General features: G+C 37.2%; 1 protein-coding gene across 5 annotated transcripts in view; it reads right to left on the bottom strand.

Annotated features, from left to right (window-relative positions):
• Ncoa2 (nuclear receptor coactivator 2) overlaps nt 1–18,167 on the bottom strand; it is a 283,274-nt gene that overhangs the window by 94,282 nt on the left and 170,825 nt on the right. For 4 of the 5 annotated variants that reach the window (XM_010609003.3, XM_033760600.1, XM_010609005.2 and 1 more), the window contains 2 exons: nt 5,259–5,363; nt 2,289–2,461 (listed from right to left, as the gene is read on the bottom strand). In XM_010609003.3, coding sequence (XP_010607305.1) covers nt 2,289–2,461; nt 5,259–5,344 — 259 coding nt within the window. In that variant the 5' untranslated portion in view covers nt 5,345–5,363. Of the gene's footprint in view, nt 1–2,288; nt 2,462–5,258; nt 5,364–11,099; nt 11,192–18,167 lie in introns of those variants that run through there. The other variant, XM_010609004.2, reaches the window with a different exon arrangement.

Below are 18,167 nucleotides of genomic sequence, written 5' to 3'. Positions count from 1 at the left end.
ATGTGGGAAAGGAAAGAATCATCTACTGAATATTCACAGTGACAGGTCCTTGTTGAATGAGTTAACACTGCTTATAACGTCTTTAGCGGCCATGTAACCCAGGTGTGGTTACTGCTCAATTCTGTATGAGGAGGCATTTCAGAGATAAAATAATTTTCTTAGAATCAAAAAGCTCCCAAGAGGTACCAGAACACATACCTTGCTTCTATTTGCTGCAATTTTATAAAAAAAACAAATAAACAATGTATTAAGCAAGGAATGTTCTCAAAATATTAGATTAGTTGAAAACTTAAAAGCATATTTGTGCTTTTCATTTCGTATTAAACTTTTCTTCCCTTTTCAAAACATGCTGCTTTTCAAATTAGTGGGAGCATTACTGTAAGAATACGATGTGACAGGGTGTTTATTATTGCTGCTTCTTGGGTGGTTGTGGTATGCGGCCTTACGATTAACACCAGAGTTAAGACATGGCATGGGCCCAGCATGACACATCTTAACGTGTTTTATGGTTTCAAGGGGGAATTACTAAGGTTTTGCAAAACTTTAATTACTTGTGCAAGACTTTCATAGTGGTTAAAAATACATACAACTGTTTTAAAACATAAAAGTACTACCTCACATGCAATGTTCACAAAACTGAGTAATTCAAAATCTTAGAACCCTGAAACCTAATGATTAATGATTTCTCTACTGCAATGATATCAGCAACTAGAAATACGAAACTTGACAGGACTCAATAACTTCAACCAATCATTGCTCTCAAGAATTCTAAGAATATTATTTTATATACTTGCTAACACGAAAAAGAAAAAAGGTACTAAACCGAGATTACAACAGTTTTGGTAACCAATGAACACTGAAAGGAAAAGAAAGAGAATAGAGATGGAGACTGAGATAGGCTGAGTGGGATAATTCTGACTGGAAAACAAAGACTGGTTTTCAGAGTGGGCTGGGATTAGAAACTGTGTTGTATATTCATAAATTCTTCAAAGACAGAACTACAGTTATAAAACTACTTTACTTGTATTTATTTTGCAATAGTGGGGATTAAATGCAATTCTCTTTTTTTGTTTTTGAGACAGGGTCTTATTTTTGTCACTGTTCCTTAGGCTGGCCTTGAACTCATGGTGATGGGATTATAGGCCTGCACCACCAAGCCAGGCATAAACCTAATTCTTGCACTGAGCTATAACCCCAGCAATTTTTAGTTTTGATTTTCAGTTAGGGTCTCTATAAATTGGTCAAGGTGTCCTGACTGAGCTTCCCACGTAGCCCAGATCATAGGTGTATAAGGCCACACCCAGTCTTCTAAAACTCTTCTACATAGAACTGAGTTCAATAGTGGAAAAGGATATGACAGAAATATGCTAACAGGTAGATAAGAGTTTATGTTTGCTAGGAACAAAGTTTGAGGTTCACATACTTACGAAGACAATCTTTTCCTAAAATCTATCTTTTTAGAGTATATAAAATGTAGACTTAAAAATATGAACTCTAAGAGGATGCATTCAAAAACATTACAAGAGATAATAATCTCCCAGCCCTGAAGGAAAATAACACATGGATACTTCAAAGCATATATTAGCCCTGAGCACAGAGGCAGTGTTCGTATATGTCTAATAAAGATTTATTTTTGGCACTACAAAGTCAAATATGCATTCAAAACATTAAAATTTTTTTTTCTGTAGTCAAAAATATCAAAGAAAAAAACCATAAAATGATCTCAGAAAAAAAGAAAACCACAGGAAGAAAGCTGTCACACTCTGTTTGGACTTCACAAAGGAATTCTTACTAGAGATTAAAGCCTTTCAAATCTCTTGTCACTCAGGATACAGAATTCTAATCCAAGAGCATGGCCAGTTGAGGCTCAAACTTAATCAAATATGCTGACTAGCTGAAACACGAGGTGTTCTCTTCCTTACCTCTGGTTTACATCTCAAACTGGCTCCTTATTCACAATTTATGACGGTCGCTTGCTGTGCAATCTATGAAAACTGCAAGTGTAGAAAGGAGAGCCAGTGGACACCTAATTGGGTTTACTAGATGAAAAGCTACATCACCCTGACTCACCTCAGTCTCCTCTGTCTTTAGGGAATGGTTGAATTTTATATAAGGCCTATTTATAAACCACTGCAAGTGATCCTTGAATTCATCTTGCACTGTGACATCATTTCCTCATCAATAATTTAAGCATAAGAAATGGATTAAAGGGGCTCCGAGGGGACTTCTCATACATGGAAAAACAGAAACCAACTCAACTCTCCAAGATATTAATTCAGTCTTCTTACCTTGTTCTTTGATCTGACGAATTTGCTTCACAGTTTCTTTTAAGATTGCACATTTGTCAGGTTTGAAGTTAAAGTTGTCTATATCATTAAAATTTGCAAAAATCAGCTCAGCAAGTTCTTCTATATATTTATTTTCCTGCTCACGATTACGTTTCTCAGTGCTCCTTTTGGGGCTAAAAACAAGAAATGTTTTTCTTATGTATTTGAAAAAGAGCTATTACGAGAAAGATAAATATATCAAACTAGTTGTAATACAAACATAATAAAAGTTACCTACAAAAATACAAAAGTACTCTGGGTAGTGGACCAATTTATTCTAAAATGTTATTTTTTTTACTAAATCAACCTTATACCAGTTTATGATTATGCATTCACTACTTGAACAATTAAATTGTTTAATGTGCCTGCTGTCTCCCACTGGGCTATCAGCTTTAACATGACAAGGGTTTGGGTGACCTCTGAACTAGTTAGTGTTTCACACAGGTGGGATCAAATTTATTGTCAAATAAAAAGAAAAGAGAGGTAACATTTATTTAAGATTAGTAAAAGAAGAAAGGAAGGGAAGTTAACTTATTTATAAGTAAATTTCAATGAATTTTGGTTTTATGTTTTTAGTAAAAGAAATAATGAAAACATTCTTCTAATTTCATTGAGAATGTTAGTAATCAAACCATGCAGCCTTTTAAAAAAATTCACTTATTTTTTGGTACAGGGGATCGAACTCGGGCCCCTGAACTTGCGAGGCAAGTGGCGAAACCACTGAGCTAAATCCCCCATCCGGTCCTACACAGCCTTTTTTGATAATGAGAAAAGTCACAATATAGCTAGAACCAAAAGTGAAACCGACTCAGGATATTTGTTAACTGTCCACGCTGAATGACATGCAAAATATAAATACGTGGCCCAAGTTCAATGAAAGGTTTAAAAAGTTAATGGAAGGGGAAAATACCAAATTGGCAAAATCATCTTATTTGAATTTGATAAAACTGCAAATTCAAGCTTCTTCTGATAACACTTCACAACTATTTTCTCAAGTACAGTGGAGAGCCTGCAGAACGACATTTAAAATAGCATAAGAGAACCAAGTTGAAAACAATAGTAATTTTAAAAATTTGGTAATCTGTAATAGGCTTCTGTACTTTCATTACTAAACAGTATTTTTATTAAGTAACACATCTAAGATACAGCACAATTTCTCCACCTTGTAGTGGTTACACATTTGGTCCAAGATTACCCAGTGAGCGTTGGTGGTATAGTGGTGAGCATAGCTGCCTTCCAAGATTACCCAGTGAGTTACTGGTAGAGCAGAGAAGAGAATTTGTTTCTCTCAATACCACTTTTACCCCTTGCTGCCACTTTATTACGTACAGTAAAAGAGAGAGGGGTGGGGTGCCTACAAGGCTTTTAAGAGTCCACTTCCTATTCTTACCCTTAAACCTCCCCCCACTACTCTGATCAATCCGTCACCAGCTCACACTACATGCAAATGAACAAGTAGGTGAGAAAGGGGAGCTGGATTATGAAGGCCTCCGAGAGAGAGCAGGAGGCAGAGGACCCAGAGACAGCGCTCCTCGGGAGCATCCACACAGCGCTAAGAAACAGCCTGCTCCCTGGAACAGTCCGCATTTATCAAACAGCCTCCCCAGTTAGCAGTTCTGAGTATTAAAGGTAGTCTGACAGCCAGAAGACTGGGAAACCTGAGGGAGCATGCAGCATCACGGAGCTGGGGTGTGAACCACTTGAAGACCACAGGCCTTTTGTTTTCTTGGCAACTCAAGGGAGGAAAGGGAGTAGAAAATGTTGGCTTTTTGCCATTTTTCCTCCTCTTTCTGTCTCATGACTTTTTCTAGCCCTCTTCCCTACTATTCCCTATCTGATCCTTTTTTCACTGGTCCCTGGAGCTAAGTTGCTGTTTTTAACTCTTAAAATCACTTATTTGATTTAAAACATCAAAAGACTTAAAAAAGGTTTTTTTTCTTTCTTTGTTCTCTCCTTGCCTAGTTCTCAAAGTGGGTAATAACCTCATTTTCTTGGTTACCCTGCACAATACAAATCTAAGTATGTAGCAGTATAATCCAGAAACATTTTATAAGCTTTGCTTTTTATGTCACAATATTCTTAAATTTTAATATTCTTAGATTTTTTCACATTGTTTCCTCAACCTTTATCATAGCTGCACCATGTTCCAGATGTGTCACAGTTAAAGTTCCATCCAAATATTTAGTTTTTTCCTAATCTTTTATAATTATAAATAATGTGATACATAACCTCAGCTCAACATCATTTTGCATGTTTCAAAGTGTATCATAGCAAGATTCTAGAAGCAGAATGACTAGTTCAAAGAGTCTGTAATTTTGATACAGATAATACCCTAAACAGAGGTTCTAAAACACATGCTTCTACCCATAACAGATGAGATGAAGCTTGCTCTAAAATTATTTGTTTTATTCACTAAAGGGACAATCTTTGCAAAAGAAGATGGATTTAACATTTCATATTATTAAAAAAAATTAAAGGCCGGGGATTTAGCTCAGCAGTTCGGTGGCCTGCCTTACAAGTGCAAGGACCTGAGTTCAATCCCTGGTACCGCCCCCCCAAAAAAGAAAAGAAAAAATAAGAACCCCAAATAAAGCTAACCACAAATTTTTTCACTTCAGGATCACATTCTGTGATGTAACAGAAAAAGAAAGAAAAAAAAGAAAAACAAGACTTTTAGAATGAACTAATTATGAGTCAAATACAAAGGAGACATCAGAAAAAGTATACTGCTTTCCTTCTTTTGTAAAGAACAAAAAAGCTATAGCTGATTAGCATATTCGAAAGGTAAGTTAATACACTTTAAAAGTTTAAGTGGTAAGGAGAAAAACCTAATACAATATTTGAATTAGAAGTAAAATCAATGCTAAAATAACAAAAAAAGCATGTACAAAGTTTAACATAAAATATTGATTTTCTCAGCAAGTGTCTAACCTGGGTCCAAGCTGGTCAGAGCATTCCTTTCGCTTTCTTGTCTCTGCCCTGGCCGGGTCAGAGGTATTCTCTCCCATCCCACTCATCTTGAACACATATCAGCAACTAAAACAGAAAACAGGGAGAAGTACAGTGAAAAGAGATGATAATGTGCCTGATCATTCTGCCAACAACGAAAGAAGTTTGACTTCCATTAGAAGTTTGACAACAGCAATTAACACATTGTTTTAATATATGTGCCCATATGATTTCTAATAAAAAAGCTCTTGTTTTTCCTCCCTACCTTGCTTAAATGTTAAGCAAACTGGAAAGGTTAGCATTTAAGAAACAAACCAGCCTACCTCATTGGGATCAAACTTTACACAGGAGGGAGTTGTATTTCCACAGCCTGCTGAGCTACATACAATCAATGTGCTGGCCCTGGGCCTGGGCTGCAGCCTCCAGTTTCAGGAGCGGTCTTACACCATGTGGAAACGACAGGTGTTTAAGGGGCTCCTCCCAGTCTCTGTTTTGAGTTGGCCAATATGAAGTCTGTGCTGCAATAGCTCACACATGCAGGGAAGGGGCAGTGCCACAAATCCAATTGAAGGGCTCCAAATTTAGCCAGGTAGAGCTAACACCCTTGTGGCGGCCCCTAGTTCCTACATACTACTCAAAATCAGTGCCCCTCTAGTGGAGGCTCTTCCTGCCTTGTAGATAGCCCTGTGCTCCTGCCTGGCTGTCTTACTGTGCCTCCCTTCCTCCCTTTGCCACCTCCAGACTGCTTTCCTCAGCTGCTTCTAATTGCTATCACCAGCGGTCTTAAGATGTACCCCCCAAAATTGAAAGAGGAACTCTATTACATTGTTGATAGGAATGTAAACTAGTACAACCACTATGGAAATCAGTGGAAATGCCTCAAAAAACTAAAACTAGAAATTTCACTTGACTCAGCTATTTCCCCTTCTAGGTATCCTCCCCAAAGAGTTAAAATCATCACATCACAGGGATACATGTATAATCACGTTTGTAGCGCAACTTATAATGGCGAGATCTTGGAAACAGTGTTTGCATCTATCAAGAGATGAATGGATAAGGAAAATGTATTTATACACAATAGAGTACTATGCTACCATAAACAAAGATAATCTTCAGGCATTCATAGATAAATGATGAAACTTGAGAACACAATGTTAAAAGAAATAAGACACACAAGCTCAAATATTGCATGTTTTCTCTTGTAGGAAAAATACAAAGAACAAAACAGAAGAGATAAATAGGAAATAGGGAGAAGTTCAAACACTTCTTCAAATTATAAATTCCATTGTTTTAAAAACATTTCTATATATACGCTAAGATTTCATTTATACTAGTAGTTTATCTTTGTTGGTAAGAAAATAAAATAACCGACAGTAAGAGAATCAAGTGTCTCACAACGGTTATCACTAGCAGAAACAAAATATTACTTCAGTACATAAGAACAAGAGATAGAGGGTCAGGGATTTAGCTCAGTGGCAGCGTGCCTGCCTTAAGTGCGAGGTCCTGAGTTCGATCCCCAGGACCCCCAACAAACAAACACCAAACACACACACACACACACACACACACACACACACACAAAGACAGAGACTGAAGCTCCAAAAGAGCTAAACATACTAACGAAGGTTTTAAGGAGCTCTTAGAGAAACACTACTCCAGGTACTTTTAACTGGTTAGCAAAGGAAAAAAACAAAACAAAATGCTGTCCCTTAAGTTCAAGTCAGCATTTAAAACACCTTTCTATGATCCAATTCTATGAAATTTCTCCTTCCTTCTACCCCTCAGGCTTCTAAATAATTTCCACCTTCCTCTGCTTTTTGTAGTTTTTCTTCCTTTCTAGATTAGAAAAAGTCAGTGAGGAGCCCAAGTCAGTGGCAGACCAAGAACTTAAAAAGACATTAGAGAGCAAGGATAAGAAAAATAGTAAAAAGGGCTTAAGAAAACAACACCTGAGACCCATTTCGGTATCAAGCCCATGTACCAATGCAACTGTCCAGCTGTCCCCTCCACTACGACCCTGGATGCTCAGTATCAGACTCACTACAATCGCTTCTTCTGGCCACTATTCTGATGCCACGGGGCTTTAGATCCAATTGTTTTTAGTCATGTGAGTAGAATGAAGAAATACTGTATCACCCGAGAGAAGCCACAACAATTACACATTCAGTTTAGCAGGCCACGTGGAGGGCATAGTTTGAGAGCAGGCGCCTGAGCTTCCTGTGGGTGAGAGCAACGTAACCAAGCCCCAAGTTTCTGACTGTGGGCACATTTTACATTTCTGGCCCGATAATAAACAAGCATAATCTGTATATGGTTATGGTGTATTTGACATTTACTATATACAAAGAGATTTACAGGTTGAAAGACAAGCTACGACAGGAAGCTCTGCAGAGAAGCCAAGGGACATGTACAAGTTTCAACACTTGATCTTAGGAGGTTGCCTCACCCATCATGCTTTAAAGACCACTGGAGACCCTCATTACCTTAGCATCTATGATACAGGCTGCCAAAAACATCAGGAAATGGCAGAAATGGGATTTATATATAGGCTTCCCAAACTTCTACTCCAGTTAACTAAAATGTGATGGCAAAAGGCCCTTCATCAAATAAGCTATCAGTCCTCCCTCACACAGGCTCAGGCCACACAGGGAAAAGCAGATCTGGATAACCTGGGCTTCTGTGCTGACTGTTTCTGATATCTAAGTATCATTCATTCAACACAGACCTTTTGGCCGCCACTGCACATGAGGCACAGTGCTGTGGGGAACATAAGAGTAGCACTGTTCTCAAGAAGAAAACTGGGGAGAGGAAGATATATTTGCATACAGGAAATATTTAATGCATACAGACAGGTATTATAGACCCACCTTTTGCTCCTCTGTATTGTGAGATCCAAGAAAGAAGAATGTGCTGGACAGGATGGAGGCAGTGGTAGACAGCCCTCAGGACACCGTATGATTTTTCTGTACCCAGGATTGAACTCTGGACCTTGAGCTTGCGAGGCAGGTGGTGGCACCACTAAGCCAAATTCCTGGCCCTACAGTATGATTTTTACGAGCGACAGGGGAGCCAGGCCATTGAGGGGGTTTTACAAGGACAGGGCTTGGAAGCAAATACTAAGTAGTAGAACTCTACAAACATACTGAACCATAATTCCCACTGTTTCACTCATGAGCATCTATGAAAAAACAGTACACATTTCAACCTGGAAGTGGCTTCTATAAGCCATACAAACTTAAGTAAATTTTAATCATTAAGATTTAACCTTCAGAATATAGAAAAATGCCCTACATTTTATATATAAAACTGTATATTGTAATGAAAATGACTGTTTTTCCCCAAAAGTATCTCCATTTATATTAACTATATTTCTACTTGAAAGGTCAGAAAGATTTTCAACTGGCAATCAAAGTAAGTGTTTTACTCAGTCATATGTATGTATTTGGGGATTAAACATTAGCATCAGCATCACCTGCCTTTAAATTTCCCCAAATACAAACAATAGCTATAACTTTTCACATGGATACAGCACTGACGTATTTCCACAACAGAGATGGAGGGGATGAGAAGCGGAGTAGTTGTAGGCGCATTTCCTGGTCTAAGTGTAGGAAAACCATTTCTGTACAATGTTTGACTTGTGCCTACCCAAGGCTAGCTCACTTTGTGGCTTAAAAACACCACTAATTTCTTCTTGAAGTAGCTACTTATGCACCGTTATCTCTTTTATTATATGACAGCAACTTAAATACGTTTCCTCAAAATCTAAAACTTTCATCTTAATAAATACAATTATTACCTTATTTTTTTTTTTTTGCCCTCTTTTCTGAGCAATTTTCTTGGGCAACCAACCTTTACACCACTGAAAAAAAGAGGGTGGGAGAGGTTGCAGCCCAGAGGACGTGGCCGAGTCAAGAAGGGGGGATGGTGCCTCCAGCCAAACCCCATCAAGCCGGGGTCAGGGCAACAGGCAGGAGCAGCCCATCTGAGTCAAAACTAGTCAGCCAGGAAAACAGAAGGAAGACAGACCCTGGCCTAAGGAGGAGGGATTTAAGGTTGAAGAGGTGAAGGGAGGAAGGTAAGGAAGAGGGTGCCAGGCAGCCAAGTGACAGCTGCTGCTTGGGAGCAGACCCGTGGATTTAGGATCTTCAGTGGGTGAACCAAATAAATAAAAATGTCTCATTAATGAGGTGCTCCAGATGCAGGTCTATGGCACTCTCATCCAGATTCTTTTTATTTGTTACCAGGGATCGAACTTGGGTCCTGTGCTTGCGAGGCAGGAGGCAGCACCACTGAGCTACATCCCTGGCTTGTCTTGGTATTTTTAACATCCAATGTGAGTGAGACCTGGCTGGGAGTGAGGGTCAGCATTTTACTTGTGGTCTGAGGTGGGACCAGGCATAAAGGAGACAGACAGATCATATAAATAAATGACTTCTAGATCCATACACGGAGAAGGAGCTATAATAAAGGAACTACATGGAAAAATGAGTTTTATCATTTTTTGTGGGCCAGGGATTTAGCTCACTAGTGCCTCGCTCGACTTGCAAAAGCAAGTTCCTGAGCTTGATCCCTGATGATATCAATCAATCAATCAATCAATCAATATCATTTTTTGTAGCTCAAAGTTAATTAATTTCTAACAAAACAGTAGGAGATGGAAAATACTGACGGGCAGCACTAAAAGTTAAAGCATTTTGTAACTAGTTCTAAGTGGACAGTTCCTTAATTTTTCTGTATGTTTTCAACATTCACAAAAAACTAAAATTCTTGAGAGTATCTCTCATTTCTGAAACTGTTTCATGTAAATCACAAAAGCTGAAAATGACACTAGCAAAAAACTCTTAGGCTATATCTGGTGGTAATTACAGTCACTGACAGCAAACCATTTTCTACCAGATGTTGGGGGTTGTGAAGGACTTAAAATAATTTTCACCTTCCTTTGGAAGTTTCAGGTTGGAAGTCTGTATTTGCCCATTTCTGCTATCTATAACCACACAATATAGTCCCACTTTCACTGTGACAGTACAACCTCCCTCTCGGGAGATCGTAGAGTTACAGCCACAGGTTTAGTAAGTTTTATTTTAAATAAGTGACAATATTCTGGATAGGGTGAACAATACCATTCAAATCCTTAGCAAATGACAAAAGTCAAAACAGAATAAACCTCAAGACAATATAAAAATGTACTTTTTTTTATAACTTACAAGGTACCAGAGCAATTCCTTGCAGAACAGCCTAATACCATTAAAACCAGTTAATCATTGAGAATTCACATAAACAATAATGTACATTTTATCTTTTATCAGTATAGGCCATTTTCCAAACATGGCCTATGAAACTTTCAGATCATATGCTGAACAAATGCAGTTAAAGCATAAATAAAGGTTATATCATTGCTGAAATTCATATATAAAGTGATCAAACATTCCATTTCTGTTGCTAGTTCCAGGAAATATTTTTAAAAAGTTAGGCCTTCCTAACTTTTTAAAGTTTCCTTATTTTGAGATGATATATACAATGAAATTTCCCAAAGTAGAAATAATACAAAAAGAGCTGCTGAAACAACTTCTCATATCAGTATCTATGAGAGAAGGATTTGCCAGAAAAGGCTGCCACAGTTCGGAAGGACTTTCAGATTCCTCCAGAACATTTTCTGTATAATATGCAGAAATTTCTGTATAATATGCAGCTTGGTTTTACAAAAACTTTTAAAGATGAAGCAAAGTAGAAGTATACATAAGTCATCAAATACTTCTCCATTTCTCTTTAACTAAACCATGAAAGGATGATCTTTTAGTATGCCGCGACTGCTCAGAAACTCACCTGAAAGCTGAAGCTGTAATCATTACTTCTTAATCACAAGAAAACTTCTGCTCCAAAACAGTTTATCCCTCAAAGTGCACTATGTTTTGGGGGTGGGAACAGTGGAAATTCCTTCATTATACAAAAAGCAACATTTCTGGGCCAGACTCAGATAAATCTATGGAAACAGTATCTAATTGCTTTGGTAACAAAGCGGGCTTTTTGGCTGTGGATGCCTGAGAAAGGCAGAAAACAGTGGGGCCATCCTTGAGAACCCGTCATGACACAGATAAAGTCACCCAATCCACAGAGGAGAAGAAACACCTCCCTCCCTTCAAATAATGTTAATTTGTCAAAATGACCTAAATCAAACATTATTTTGACAAGACCTCAACTTTCGGCAACAGTTAAATATTCTCTGCAGGGCTAGGGATTTAGCTCAGTGGCACAGAGCCTGCCTGGCCAGCGAGAGGTCTGCATTCGATTTGATCCCAGTTAGCCAAAAACAAACAAACAAACAAACAAACAAACGAATGAATGAATAAACAAAGAAATCAATAATAATTCTGTGCAGGAAAATTATCAATTATGCAAGGACATACTTTTGATTCATACAAAGAAGCATAACATGTGTAAATAGAACTATGTAGAGATTTACTAAATGCAAGAATCAGAGCATACGGAAAGTAAAAACTCTTCCTACTGGGAAACAAGTAATGTATTTAATACAGAGTCAGGATACTGTAACAACTTTTTTTTTTTTTTTGAGACAGGGTCTCTATGTAATACAGGCTGGCCTTGAACTTGTGATCTTCCTGCTTCAGCATCCCAAGTGACTGTGACAATATTTCAAAAATATTTTGGCTAATAAAATGGCATATTCTTTTCCCCAAATCACTATCACTTTTTATTAGATCATAAAAACATTTTTAACTTCAAATTTACAAAACAGTATGGTGCTTCTTGGTTTTCATACAAGAAAGTTTTAATTTACCTCATATATGACAGTCTATATCTACAGATTCAAACTCATAAACTCGCACATTAATTCATATAGTGACAATAGTTAGCTTGCAGGGTTCAACAAAGCTCACTTCAAATTCTCAGTTCAATTTTAATAGTTCACAGGAACATATTGTATGCTTGACTTTTTTAAAAACTGCAATAAGCCAGACATAAACTACTCTCATCAGGACATGATTTTAAAATACTAGAACACTAGCAGTTTACAGTTGGCTACAGGACTAAAGAAAACAACATATCCTGCAATTACAACTACTCTCCAAGTAAAATGGATTTAGCACCCACCTTCTGTATGCTGGATCTTAGTCCATGGAACAGTAGTAACAATGTATAAACAAATGTTGAAGCTAAAAATTCCTTCCTTCTCAATATGATGTCTTAGATTTACTTTTGTATAATGGCCTTGAAGTGGTATATTAGACAGTAACTAGAAGACATATTCCATTTTCTGAATGAAAGCCAATAATACTCATGAATTTTTTAGCTGAAAGACACTTCAAGATGCCATTGGGAAGAGTGTAATAAACACATTAGGCTGCAAATGGGCAGCAGCAGCTCTTTAACACATGCTGCAGTAATCAAGTAAGTGGCTAAATTCATGTTTACTGGTGACACAAATGTTTTGCTGTAACATTTCCATCATCTACATCTCTCTTAAAAAAGGAAAAACAAAAACAAAAAACAAAATGAGACAAAACCACCCCCCTCAAAGTCTTGTTTGCACAATTCAGGGCGGAATATGTAAATAGCCAGGACCTGCTCTACACTCTTATTACCAACGGGGAAAATGCCTGTTATCAGTGGTCTAAGATGGTTTCTACTTTCTGAATGCTCACAAACTAAGTTTCTCTGAATGCTAACATTGCCAGTCACTGGGCTGCTTATATATCCAACGATGTCAGCTGGTGCAAATACAGCCAGGAATAGCAAGGCTAGGTTTTAATAAGGCCTCAGATGGGAAAACATAACTCAAGAGGCTACATTCCTTGCATAATGCAAGAGATTCCCTCCCCTCCAAGCAGGGTACACTTAGTCTCTACTTAATTTTTTTCTTCTACTTAGTATTCTGAAACCTAGTTTTAATTGAAAGAAGTCATCAAGTAAGAACTGTAATATAGCAGCAGTATTTGAGTTTCATAACTTGTCCAGATTGAAATTCAAGTTTATCTTTGCTTCCATTGTTTTTTGTTTGTTTGTTTGTTTTGGGTACTAGGAATAGAACCCAGGGGCCCTCATATGTTAGGTAAGCTACAACTGAGCTACACCTAAAACTCATTTAAAATTTCTTGTAAGGATAAGACAGTCTTTACCTATGCAAAAGTGTTTTTATTATTTGAGTGCTAAAAAGCTCCTAATTTAAATGAAAGTCTAACTTTACTGGGGATTTACAAGTTAGATACTCTGCACATATCTTCCTGCTTAAAATTAAATTTTGATGGATATATTGTTAAGCTGTATAGATTTAATTTGCAGATTAACTTCTCTAATATGCTTCGATTAGTACTGTACCTAGGTCACACAGAGAATAAATGACCAATCAGGATTCAAATTTAGATATAATTCCAGTAACTATAATTTGCTGAATGGTTAACTATGTTGGCAGGCATACCTACATATTTCCCAGGTATGAACTAACCTTTATTCCTATTAACAACACCTGATCAACATTACTCTAGAGATGGAAAAATTGAAAAGAGATAATGCAATTTTACCAAGGCCACATAAGAAGTTCTAGAGTTCATAAGTGAATCTAAACAGTTCAATTCTTTTTTTTTTTGGTACCAGGGATTGAACTCAGGTCCTTGCGCTTGTGAGGCAGGTAATAGAACAGTTCCTCAATTCTTAACCACTGCAATGTGGGTATTAAAGGTTCCTATTCGGTATTTTAATACTTTCATTGAATACAGAAATTTATAGACTAAAAATATGACAGAAATCAGTATATTTCAGGTTAGTAAAGTGATAATGTAATTTGAAAATACTTTTCGATTTATTAAACATGTACCAGTATCACCATAAAATGGAAAACACCTCTTTCTGAAAAAGCACATGTACTTTAGAATCATTCATCCAATAAATAATTGATGATTCCTTCATACACTGCTGTGGACAGTGGAGAGAGCCATGACCCAACTGACAGAAGTTTGGTCCTCCTGAAACCCACACTTTAGTGCAGAAAGCAAACAAGAAAGAATAGAATTACTGTTATTACCGCCTTTAGCATGAAGTTAATAAAATGAGAAAAACAGCTGGGAACTTATTCTGTACACCCAAAACTCTCAGTTTCATTCTAAACAGTAAAGACCCTTTTCCTATATTAATCAGAAATAATAACTACCTCATTTTAAAAATAAATTATTAAGGATAATCGTGGAAAATGATACATATTATCTTAATCATTTCAACTTTAAACCTCAGCTTTGAGCATCAGTCTCCACTACAGTTTCAGTTCCTTTCCTGCATTTTCCAAGATTATAATTAAGACATTGACTACTATCTCCAGTTTTTTTTAATGTGAAAAACTTAGGATTTACAGACACGGTTTCTTAGAAGTTTTTTTTTTTTTTTTTTTTTTACCAGGGATCAAACTTGGGTCCTTGTGCTTGCAAGGCAGGCGGCAGAACCACTGAGCTAAATCCCTGGCCTTCTTAGAAGTTTTTAAAGGTAGATTTTTATTATTTTCCTTCATTTATTAATAAATGTGCTGCACAGACTAATTTATCAATTTCTGTCCAATGGACCGAGTTCTACTTTTCAAGAAACAATGTTTTAAAACTCTTTAATATGTAATCAGTTACATGATATGGAATTAAATTAAGCATTAATATAACAAGTACAAGTGGCATAAATAGGTTTGGAAAAAAGAATCTGGCTCTTAGTGGGCACACAATATCACTGCTGGGTGCAGAAGAATGGGGTACACTGGAGTTGCCCATCAGCCCACACTACTCAGAAGGCGGCAGCATCAGGCTGTGATTCACAGAGAGAAATTCAGACCACAGGGATGATATTCCATTCAGTCTGTCTTACTGCCTACAGAGGCCGATTAAGAAAATCAGAATTTACACAAAGCTAAACTGAGGGCATTCAACAAATATTACTGAATCCTATTATGTTCCAAGCATGGTTCTAGCTATTAGGGAATACAGCAATGTACAAAACAGATCAAATCTCCAACTTTTATGTTCTTACAGCAAAGCAGCATTGGTGAGAGAAGAAACAAAATATTTACTGTATCAGGAATTAAGGCTGCAAACAAAAATGAGGTAGGATCAAGATAACAGTATAAGAGTATAACAGAGATAACAGCAAAGGGAGTATTTCCTACAGTTCTGATAGGTGACATCTAAGCAGAGATTCTCCTTACAGAACTAAGATTCACACCATAATTTACTATGCAACAACTAAAGCAAAATATACAAAAAGATGTACAATGCTGCGGCTGAAAGCACACCTTAGGTGCAAACTCTGGTTTGGAACCCTTGGACTTCCACAGCTATGTGACCTGCATGAGCTACCTAATTAACCTCTTCAGTTTCTTAATTTGTGAAACTGCAAGAATGGCAATACCTACCTTTGAATTCTTATTTAAAGTACGAAACACAAAGGCATCTGGAATATAGTAAGGGCATACTTAATAAATGTAAGATATTATTTGAATTTAACAGCATAAAATATTTATGAAATAATCTAAGGCAGTGTTGGAGAAGCTGTGGCATGGGTGCCACTGTGGGCACGCAGAGCTCTCTCTCTGTTGGCATGTAAGCCATGTCACCCCAGACTAACAGATGACCTAGTATCACATATGCTGCTCTCCAACTAACACATTATGAGCCAAAGTTTGACAGATTATCAGCATGCATACAACAGCAGAGGTCACACTGACTGGGCAAAAGCAAACTTACCTTTCAATAAAAAGCTGTTTGTACTACTGAAAGTTCTGTTATTGTGTATATTTTTTAAGATGAAAGATTTGAATGTATAAGTTGTTTTTTCTAAACTAAAACCTCAGTATTCAGGTTTAATTGCAGTGTTGGAACTTTGGATTGCAGTTTGGGCACTTGGCTTCTAAAAGGCCCACCATTCCTGATCTAAGTACAGATGAATACAGCTGAAGAGGAAACCTACAGAAAAAACGAGAAGCCATCAAAATTTTAGCAGCTAAAAATTATTTGGATGGAAACGATGTATATATGTATGTATGTATGTGTATCTGTCTGTCTGCCTACATTGGGGCGGGGTACGTACCAGGGATGGAACTTGGGTCTTTAAACTTGAGAGGCAGGTGGTGGAACCACGGAGCTAAATCCCAAGCCTATATTTACATATTTTTAAGACAAAGTCTCGCTGTGTAATTCAGGTTGGCCTAAAACTCACTATATAGCCCAGGTTGGCCTTGAACTTGCTGTGATCCTTCTGCTTCAGCTTCCCAAGTGTGGGAATAGAGGTGTGAACCACCTCGCCATACTCTTGTAATTTAATTTTTGCATTTTCCATATTTCCTTTCATTAACATATTACACTTCTATGAATTTACAAGAAGAAGGAGGAGAAGGAGGAGGGAAGGAGGGAAGGAAGGAAGGGAGGGAGGGAGGGAGGGAGGGAGGGAGGAGGAGGAAGTAACCTGGAGAAGGTAGAGCAGGGAAGGAAGAAAGAAAGATGGCTGTGCTGTTAGGAAAAACAAAGAAAGTCCAAGCAAATCAAACAGGGATTCTTTCAAAGAACCACCTCCTTTCTCTTAAAAACAATAAGAGATCATGAGAAATCAATCCAACAACTCCTAGATGATGCAAAGAAGAATAACATAAGACTGATAGGAATACATGAAGTAGCAGAAGAAAATACAAATGACTTAAAAAAGCTGTTCACAAAATTAATGACAGAAAACTTCCCAAACAGAGGGGAAGAATTTGACATTCAGATAACTGAGGCATATAGGACTCCAACTAGCCCCTATAAAAGAATATCTACACATAGACATGTAGTAATCAAGATCCTAGAGGCCCACCAGAAGAACAAAATACTACAAGCAGTAAGAGAAAAGAAACAAACCACATAAAAAGGAAAGCCCATCAGAATCACAGCAGACTTTTCAGCACAAACCCTTGGGGCAAGGAGAGCCTGGAATGAGATATTTCAAGTACTAAAAGAGAATAACCTGCAACTTAGACTGATGAATCCAGCACAACTCTCTTTCAAAATGGAGGGGGAAATAAGACACTTCCACAACAAAGAACACCTGAGAAACTACATGAATACCAAACTAGCACTACAAGCAATTCTAAATAAGATCCTAGAAAAAGACAACGAAGGCAACAACATCATGAGGCCCAACAGAGCAAATCAAACAGGCAAGGCAAGAAATTAAAAGGAGAAGGTGAAAAAGTAAAAAGAGTCAAGAAAAGGCCAATAACATGTCAATAATAAGTCAGTACATATCAGTTATAACCAGCAATGTCAATGGCCTCAACTCACCAATTAAGAGAAAGATTGGCAAAATGGAATAAGAAGCAAAATCCCAATATGTTGTATACAAGAAACACACCTAGCGCAAAAAGAAGACTGAAAATGAAAAGATAGAAAACAATTCTCCATGTGACAGGAGCCCAGAAAAAGACAGGGGTAGCAATTTTATTTGCAAAGTAAATTTCAAACCAAAACTGATTCTAGTATTATTGATGTAGGACGGTACTGTATCATACCTCTATGAATGTAAAATATCTTGTACCTGCTTTATGATACATAGTAGGGACCGTGCTTTATCAGAACTACATTTAATGATATTACTCTAGAATGTTCTCTTTCCAGATGATGATTAAGATGCTAATAAAAAAAAAAATGGTCCCAGGTACCACAACAGCAACAGAACTTTGCTGTTTTCTGGATATTATTCTTTTGTTTTGTTTTTTTTGTTGTTGTTGTTTTGTTTTTAATGGAATGTGCTGAATGTCTATAATTTTGTTCAGATGACTGCAGAACCTGGAAAAGCTGTTGCTGCTATCGATGCCTAACATACTATTATTAGTCTTTTTATATAACTATATATATAACTATATATATAACTATA

Source organism: Fukomys damarensis, unplaced genomic scaffold, assembly GCF_012274545.1.
Source record: "Fukomys damarensis isolate Sample0158 unplaced genomic scaffold, DMR_v1.0_HiC HiC_scaffold_5, whole genome shotgun sequence".
In the NCBI taxonomy this organism is placed as follows: Eukaryota; Metazoa; Chordata; class Mammalia; order Rodentia; family Bathyergidae; genus Fukomys; species Fukomys damarensis.
This window is presented reverse-complemented; position numbering and strand designations above follow the sequence as displayed.